This window comes from Olea europaea, unplaced genomic scaffold (assembly GCF_002742605.1).
Source record: "Olea europaea var. sylvestris unplaced genomic scaffold, O_europaea_v1 scaffold1031, whole genome shotgun sequence".
In the NCBI taxonomy this organism is placed as follows: domain Eukaryota; kingdom Viridiplantae; phylum Streptophyta; class Magnoliopsida; order Lamiales; family Oleaceae; genus Olea; species Olea europaea.
The window spans coordinates 348,885-358,272 of record NW_019227643.1 but is presented as its reverse complement, the minus strand read 5'-3'; the positions used below and the strand labels follow the sequence as shown (position 1 = coordinate 358,272).

The 9,388-nt window shown below is 32.2% G+C and overlaps 1 protein-coding gene across 1 annotated transcript; it reads left to right on the top strand.

Annotated features, from left to right (window-relative positions):
- The first annotated feature begins 4,244 nt into the window (after positions 1-4,244).
- On the top strand, positions 4,245-9,170 carry LOC111372823. Its single transcript, XM_022995235.1, has 5 exons — positions 4,245-4,571; positions 5,546-5,663; positions 5,733-6,852; positions 7,171-7,841; positions 7,938-9,170. Exons 3-5 carry the CDS (start codon positions 5,750-5,752, stop codon positions 8,954-8,956), a joined length of 2,793 nt encoding a protein of 930 aa, XP_022851003.1. The 5' UTR covers positions 4,245-4,571; positions 5,546-5,663; positions 5,733-5,749; the 3' UTR covers positions 8,957-9,170.
- Positions 9,171-9,388: the final 218 nt, after the last annotated feature.

Genomic DNA, 9,388 nt, shown 5'->3' with positions numbered 1-9,388 from the left:
ACAACGTCGATAAGTAAACCGCGGATTAAAATCGAACCAAACCGCAAATTATGGTTTGGTATGAAAAAATTTCAAACCACATAAATTGATTTGAATTAAAAATATAGCACAAACCGTCAAACCAAACCATGTTCACCTCTACAATTTAATAAGAATGTGTTGGACTCGGTGTCACAACTTAGTAAAGAAGGAGCCGAATAATTGATGTATTATATATATTTCTAATAATGAAAATTACTATTCAAATGAGAAAATTAAATAAAATTCTGGAAGCATCTTAAATTACTATTACAAAATGTCAAAAACACTCTTTTCAAAGAATTTAGAAATCCCTCATCATTAAGAGTGCGTTTGATTGTCAATATTCTTTTTTATGAAAAATGTCATTTTTTTCACATAAATTTCTACTTCTGTGCTGTTTGATAGATATTTTTTTATCTAAAATATTTTTCTAATTTTGATCACGTAACTATATTTCCCTTGAAAACATGAAAAATATTTTTTTTAGATAGAGTAAGTTTTTATTTTTCAGGTAATTCACTCTCATCTATCCCACCTCCCTCTCATATACCTACCTATCAATAAAAAATGAACAAGTATAACATTTTATAGTCCACGTTTGAGCCACATTCTAAAAAAAAAATGTATTATTCATGTCAAATCAATGGAAAATATATGGTTAAAAAATAAGGAAAAATTTTAGATATGTGTGTAATATTATTTTATTGAAGATGTGTGGTTGAAATATTGTCAAATTACTGTTGAAAAATGTATTTTTTTAAAATAATGTGGCTCAAACAAGCGATTGAAAATACAATTAATCAAACACATTTAGTTAACAATTTTCATGCAAACAATTTCTAGGTAATTTAATTGGTTAGATTTTTTTTCTTTCTATGTAAATTTCATGCTCGTAATCAAACACACCCTAATAGGAAACACAACAATGATGGTCTGAGTGCACCCATATTGAAGTTTAGTAACCTAGTTGCAAGTATTATGAAAGTTCAATGACCTTCATTGCAACTTAGGGAGCGTGGAAAATAGACTAACTCGTTGGTACGTTGTTAGTATCAATGGACAATGTCAGCGTGGTCAGCGTGCTTATTAAGGAAACTCAAAATGAACGTGACCAGATTGCTCATAATTTAAAGTGTAGAGGCGTAATTTCTTGAATTGAAGTTCAACGACATTGTTAGTGAAATTTCAATAACCTGCATTGCAATTTACCCTTTTTATAGTAGAAATTATTCAAGGGCCAATGAACCTAGAAGATTTAGGATTACATTTTTTATTATCAATATTTTTCATGAAATTTTTTTTTTTCAATCCAAATTTCTACTTTTATACTGTTTGATTAATTTTTTTTTTTTTATGAAAGACATTTTTCTACTTTTAGTCATGTGACCATATTTTCCTTGAAATAAGGAAAATATTTTTTTTAAGAAAAATATTTTTTTATTTTTCACAATCCAAATTTTTACTTTTATACTGTTTGATTAATTTTTTTTTTTATGAAAGACATTTTTCTACTTTTAGTCATGTGACCATATTTTCCTTGAAATAAGGAAAATATTTTTTTTAAGAAAAATATTTTTTTATTTTTCAGGTAAGTCATTTTCTCTTTCTCCTCTCATCTACTCACTCTCTCTCTCCCATTTACCTACCAACTAAAAATAGACAAGTTAACATTTTCTAGTTTAAAAAATAAAAATAAAAATAAAAAATCTAGTTGATTGACCTGGACATGTCCTTTTTGGCATTTACAAGTTTCGTAATTATTATATTAATTTGTAACACTATTTGGGGGAGTTCATCCATATGATATTTTCAAAAGCAAATTGATTTTTCGTAGATTTTAATATTAAAAGGTTATGAGATGATATTAGAAATTTAATAAATATTTAAATAATAATGTAAGTATTATCTTTACATGTTCCTTAATCTCTATTATTATTATTTTTTTATCGTAATTTTCTAAAATTCATTTCCCCCCCTCAAATCCCTTTTCAAGACCACATCTTATGGTACTCATAATTTTATCAATTTTTACCAAAATTTACTAAAAAAATCTAATTTTATTAGAAAAAATAGTTAAGGTTCATTGCGTTCACAAGCCATGATACTTGCCAATTTCTAATCTGAGCATAATCTTCTCTATGCCATATTGATTTTGGTGCACAAAATGGTTCACACAAATTGCATATTGGGATCCCAATAATTAAAATAAATTATCGGCATTCTGCACTATGGAAGTTATTCCAAACAGTAAAATAGATATTTCAGTTACAAATGAACACAAAAATAATACTTACATAACTAATTTCTATACAAGTGTACATAAAAAGGGAGAAAGGAGAAGATACAAATGAGTTGAAAAAAATTGTACATCGATACATTTGTTAGTATCTTTTTTTATAAACGATAAAGATTTATCTTAATTCAATGTCCATGGACATTGAATAATGGTGAATCGCATAAAACTTATGGTATATCCTCTTTGTTGAAAATAAAATTTAGATAATAAATTCATCTTTTTTATACAAGAATTTAAACTTTCACACGAGATAGTTTAATATAGTATTAAAAAAAAATAAAAATGCATAAGTGTCTTCGACGCCTACTTAAAAAAATTGCTAGCATATGAAATCTTGGAGCCGAAAAATGAATTTGGTATGTATATGAAAGAGACTATTGAACACAAAACTCTGAAAAAATAAATTGTTCACTCTCTAAATTCTAGAATATTTATATGATCATATAACTGAATACTCCTTTATTGCAATTCACCATGGTAATTGTGAAAGATAATGCAATCTCTATTGAGTAGGACTTAATTTTACAAAGAGAAATAAATAAATAAAGATTCTTTGCATGTTTGATAGTTGAAAGGCACAAATAATTTTTAATTACTTAAAAGAAAATATATATTTTCGAAATGGTCTTCATTGCTGGACTCTCAACTACTCAGGCTACGCATGCACCGATTTAATTTTTAATATTGGAAAGGACAATTAAGAAAGGGTTTTATTTTTTCTTTACTCTAAATTTTTGCTTCTTTTTTGGATGTTTGCTTCATGATATTGACTCTCTCTTTATTCAGACAGAAGCCACAAATTATGTAATAATTATGGATTCCAAAGGAGTATCAGTTTTCAATGAACAAAGCATATATCATTTTAAATTTTAAATTTTCATTTCCTTTCAGTTGTTTTAAAAAATATATTGATCAATTCTAATTTTTAACAAATTAAATTAGATGGTTCTATTTCTCAATCTTTCTAACTCGCTCTTATGGATTCACGGTCGAAAAATTTGAAAAAATTGAAAAAAATCAATCACTCACAACCACTAATGAAGTATATATTTTATGAAGAGTTAAAAATTAGTTTTTTTTTTTTTTAATAATTCCTTTGATTTTTATGAAATTGTCCCTACAATACATATAGTATCTTGAAAGATTATTTGGAGAAATGGTAACATAATATTTATTCAGTAATTATCTCCTTTTTATTATTAACTTTTTTAGGGTGGATATGCCATTGGTACTGAATCATCTCATTCTAAAGTTAATATTATTAGATTTTACGCATTAATTTAAATTTTGTTTTCAATACGCCCCCTCAAGTTCAAGTCTAATTTAATTTAATTTTAGGCACGATTTGATTTGTACATAATTTTTATAAATGGGTGCATGGCACCAAAATTTGATCTCATCATCTTTGTTTACTTTAATATTGAACTATCTCATCTAAATATTTAAATATTAAAAAGAAATAAATTTATTTATTTATATTCTATGTTTAACAAGAGTTATTTTAATAACGAAATAAGAAATCTTGATGGAGCGGTATATAAATTAAATGATTCAATCATGTCGTTATAAAGTACAAACACTCGGTACAATAATTATCAACTTTTAGATCCTCCAACTTGATTTAATTTCTTATGAGCTACAAATTTTGTTCACTAAATTGTCATCTTTTCAAACAAATATTTTTCAACGTAGGTTATGTGGCAGTTGAGTATTTAATCTTGTTAAAATATACTACATTTTAAATAAATTATAATATACTTCAATGCATTTTTAAATGATTTCCAATTACCTAATTCTTTTGTTACAGTCTCTTCTGCAGACTGCAGCTCCCAGTGCAATTCCACCAATTTCGAAAAAAGATAAGAAAATTTATAAATCCAGTTTAATTCCTTCAGAAAAATAAGCCATACACATTTGAATTTTATTTCATGCAAGAAAAACCAGTCCAAGGTGATTGCTTGTATTCAACTTGCCAAAGTTTGGCATAAAGCCATTTGCTAAAATGGTTATATATACATTCTTCAATGCCTATATTTACAGGCCAAAAGTCAACCCAGCCCAGCTGCCAACCTATTTTTTCTACATAAATTTCTGTAGACACACCGTTTAATCTAATAAATTCCTTCTCTATAACTCCACCCAGTATCTGCATGTTCTAAGCTTGAGGTTTATAGCTTTTAGCTTAATTTTCTGAAGAAGAAAAGCTGTCACGTCGGTCCCTGAAATTTCTGGAGATTTTGCTGTATAATACATAGTATGGTATTCTTTTATTTTTATTTTTCTAGTTTCAAGCCTAAGAAAAGGATATTGGAAAAAGTAGTGTATATTAAGCTTGGTATTCTGTATCATTAATTTTAATTTATTATTTGTTTCTTAAGTTATCAGGATTTTGCAAAACTAAGAGGTAATGCATATTGAATATTGACTTTAAGTGTTTTCTAAATTTTGAGAAATTAATTTGTGGGCTTTAAGTTTCTTGTAAGAAAAACATTTGACTACGAAATTTGTGAGATTCAGTGATTATTAACTTTTAGTAGTATCTAGGTTTCCCAGAAAGAATTTTCCTTCTGTTTTTGCTATATTTTATAGCTTATATTTAGTGATAATAAATTTTACTATGTTTTAACAAATGAATTAATTAATTTTCCTTCTTTGGCTTATTTTTGAACTTCTATCAACTTTTTAAATGCTCTCTTGGTGTGCGCATTATAGGACTGGATAATAATAAACAAGGATTTTTTATTTTTTATTTTCGTCAACAATATCCAATGTAGTCTCAATCTTGCTTACCAAACATGCTATGAATGTATAAACTCATATAGATGGAAACGGTTGATAAATTTGTATATATAAAATTAGGTTCATGCCAAAGGAAATTCTTGATTTGAAGTGCCAAAAACGCAGGGATATCCCTTTTATCGCGACAAAATCGCTTTCTAATTAGTTACAGATGAGGATTTTGTGTGTGAACAAGTGTAGGTAACTCGTTTCCACTGCTCATTTGTTTATTACCATAGTGTGGGGTGGGGGTAACCCCATGTGAACTTGGATGCATTTCTCATGGGATCCTTCAACAACAATTTATTACTTTGAACATATACATTCTTTAGGTGTGTAATGCCTATATATAATAATGTTTTGGCACACGATCTATTGCTCTTTCAACAGCATCAGAATTTAGCTACTTTTCCTTGATCACTTAAATCTTTATTTTCAATTTGGATTCAGGTTTTTGAGCTGCCATCCAATCAAGGTTACACAAGTATATTGCGTTCGAGTCTTCATAATCTTGTACAATCATCCACAAGCGTATATAAAATTTGTGCAGGCATTGATAAGTATACAAGTACGTGTATGGAATATGAATTTCTTGTTTTCAGTTTCGGTTTCTTTTAAGCTAATGTAATATTTGCAGGTAGGTCCATTTGTGAGATGAGCTTATTCCGGAGTAGTAACATGAGAAGTGGAGACTATTTGGAAGGAATGCTGAGTGATTATGTTGGGGGAAAGGCGAAGTTAAGAGTGCAAAAGAGTGGATCAGCTCGTGTTGTAACGGTTTTAACTTGCTTACAGTTTACCTTTGCAGTTTACGCTACATTGCTCTTGTATTTTATGAGTCCTTCTATAGACTTGAGAGCAAAACCAGACTTTTCATGGGCGACAAGAATTGCACATCAATGGAAACAATATATTGTCACACCCCATGTTGTGAGTCATTACCAAGAAGCCAATTCGCTTATTGCAGCTGAAATCCACCCAATTAGTCCTTCTCAAGTTTGTGAGCACGAAAAGATAGATTTTGTGCAAAAGAAGTCGAATGATGCAGTGATGATCAAATTGAAGAGGGAACTTTATCAAGAAGTATTAGATTTCCAGAGCAAGACTGTTGGGACTGAGACTCTAGCTGAGCTAATGGCAATGAAGTCTAGGTGGGATTTGCATGGATCGAATATCCCCAAAGTTACAGTTATTTTAAACCATTTTAAGCGCAAAACATTGTGTGCTCAACTAGATTCGTTGCTTCACCAGACCATTCCGTTTCATCATGTTTGGGTACTTTCATTCGGGAGTCCAAACGAGCATTCCTTGAAACGAATTGTAGATAGCTACAATAACTCAAGAATCAGTTTCATTAGTTCAAGTTATGATTTCAAGTACTATGGAAGATTCCAAATGGCATTACAGACAGAAGCCGACCTTGTGTATATCCTCGATGATGACATGATACCTGGCACAAAAATGTTACAAATTTTGTCACATGTTGCTGGGACAGAGAAGTACAAGAACTCTGTTCTGGGCAGTATTGGGAGGATTTTGCCTTTTCGACAGAAGGACTTCACTTTCCCGAGCTATAGAAAGTTTAGATCAAAAGAGGCAGGGCTTTATTTGCCCGATCCTGCTTATGACATTACAATCAACAGGATTGTTCAGGTCGACTTTCTTTCTAGCTCCTGGTTTTTGTCTGCAGAGCTTGTGAAAACACTTTTCACTGAGACGCCGTTCACTTTCATGACCGGAGAAGATCTTCACTTGAGGTATGTAAATTTATTTACTTTCTCTATGCTTATTTTACTGTGATGCATTTAGTACGTAGCTATTAAACTGCTAAAACATGTTCTCGTTGGATAAGTGAATTAAATGGTAATGGATACTAGATATTCTGCTAAATTGGCTATGTCAATAAATATCTAAGCTATTTAACAAGATTTAGATGACAATTTTGAAGTATTTTCCATGAAACCTAACTATGAATACTTGTCTGTCCTGATCAGAATCTTCGTGAAATATGATGATTATTGCATCCACTGTATTCTTTTATCCTAAATGATGTTTTTTACGAAATCGAAATGCAGTTATCAACTTCAGAAGTACAGAGATGCTGGTTCATTTGTGTTGCCCGTTGATCCAAAGGATAAAGAATCATGGGGTGATAGTGAGCACAGGCTTGCATATGTGTCTGAAACCACAGTGATTTTCAAAGGCACTGTTCAAGTTAGAGATGATCAATGGTGGAAAGCCCTCTCGACCGGTTATGTTACACAGTGGGCTGCTATGCATCCTCAGAAGATTGATGCGTTTTTCTATGCTCACTCCATTGAAGAAGTTAAAGCACTAACCCCACTTCTTGTAAAGTTCAGGTCCACTTTTGGCAAAAAGGCCTACCTCGTCATCTCGGGAGGCAATTTCTGCCCTTGTGAAGATGCTGCTGCAGCTATGAGTTGGCCTAAGGCAGCATGTAAAGAAAGAAGATTCAAGATTTTTGATTTGGGAATTGGTGCCTTATCAGGACTGTCAAAGTCAGAGGTGCCTGTTTTACAAGCAGTGTATGCGAGCATGAAAGGACTTATCAAAATTCACAACCCGAGCGTGGTGATAACAGTTGCTGATATCGATTCAAATGTTAAAAAAGCTTTGAAGATGGCTTCAGAAACCAGTGTAAATGGCTCAAAATTGGTTCTTTTACCAAGACCATCTGTGTCTAAGGTTCTCTGGATGGCTGATCTACGATCCACAGCGTTGCCAAGTACGGAAATTTTTCCATTAAGAACTCATTTTCCCTCTGTTTTTAGTTCTATATGTTCAGGTTTATGACCTATGCAATTTCATTTGATATATGCAGATTGGGACAAGATGCGGATTTCTGTAAATATAATCACTCAGAACCGTGCGCATTCTCTTACGAGGCTATTGAACTCTCTCAGAAATGCCTACTATGTAGGAGATGAGATTCCTATCTCCTTCAACATGGATAGCAAAGTTGATGAGGCAACTTTAAAGCTCGTGAATTCCTTCGATTGGCCTCATGGGCCTAAAATTCTTCGTAGAAGAATCATCCAAGGAGGACTGATTCGAGCCGTAAGTGAAAGCTGGTACCCCACATCTGATGATGACTTTGGGCTCTTACTCGAAGATGATATCGAGGTCTCTCCTTACTACTACCTCTGGATCAAATACGCTCTTTTGGCATATCACTATGATCCTCAGATTTCTCTGCCTGAACTCTTGGCAATCTCCCTCTACACCCCTCGTTTGGTTGAAGTCGTGAAAGAAAGGCCTAAATGGAATGCAACGGAATTCTTCAAGCAAATTCATCCAAACACACCTTATCTCCACCAGTTACCTTGCAGTTGGGGTGCAGTATTCTTCCCCAAGCATTGGAGAGAATTCTACGTCTACATGAACATGAGATTCACAGAAGATGCCAAGCAGAATCCTGTCCAAATCCCAAAATCAAGAACAAACGGCTGGCAAGCTTCTTGGAAAAAGTTTCTGATAGATATGATGTACCTCAGAGGCTACGTTAGCCTATATCCGAACTTTCCAAACCAACAAAGCTTTTCGACCAATCATATGGAACCCGGTGCTCATATCAGCGCAAAAGACAACGTAGTGAAACACGACAAGACAGATTTCGAGGTGCCCTTGTTGAAACAAGACTTCAAAACTTTATTGCCTTATGGAAAACTGCCTCCGGCTTCAAAATTGCCTTCGCTTAACCTCTTCAATCAAGCTATTTCTTTGAAAGGTTTGAAGGCTGCCGGAGCTAAACTCAGGCAGGATGTACTTGAATGCAATCCAACAGAAGTAGTGGCAGTCAATCAAGAAACAGGTCTACCTTCACATTGTGCAAAGTTCTGACAGAACTTACTACCATTCTTTTGTTTCTTTTATAGTTTTTTATTTTTTTCTCACTTGATGATTATAATTTATACATAATACTGATGGGGAATGGGATTGTCTCAATTGTTAGCAACAAATGAATGTGAGGTTTAAAATTGTAACAGATTAAAATTTGAGTTTTGGTTCCCTGTGGAATGAAGGGGAATCAAGATATCTAGTGAAAAATTCTATACATTCCGCTTGTAATACACAGAAGTATTTGCTCAAGCATTCATGAAAATTGTGCACATGTCATGCATTTGATAAAGAAAAAAAAGGGAAACTAGTTCGAAAGCATTTTTCAAATGTATCTTAAATAGTGCTTTTCCTAGTGTCATAACTGGCATTACATTTTACTTTTGTTGGTACCAGAATTGGACTCAACCAACACCAAGAAAACCCAGGAATAAG

Coding starts and splice junctions, on each gene's coding strand:
- LOC111372823 (XM_022995235.1), top strand. CDS start 5,750: ATGAGCTTATTCCGGAGTAGTAACATGAGAAGTGGAGACTATTTGGAA. Junction 6,853..7,170: donor GGAGAAGATCTTCACTTGAG/GTATGTAAATTT, acceptor ATCGAAATGCAG/TTATCAACTTCAGAAGTACA. Junction 7,842..7,937: donor ACGATCCACAGCGTTGCCAA/GTACGGAAATTT, acceptor TGATATATGCAG/ATTGGGACAAGATGCGGATT.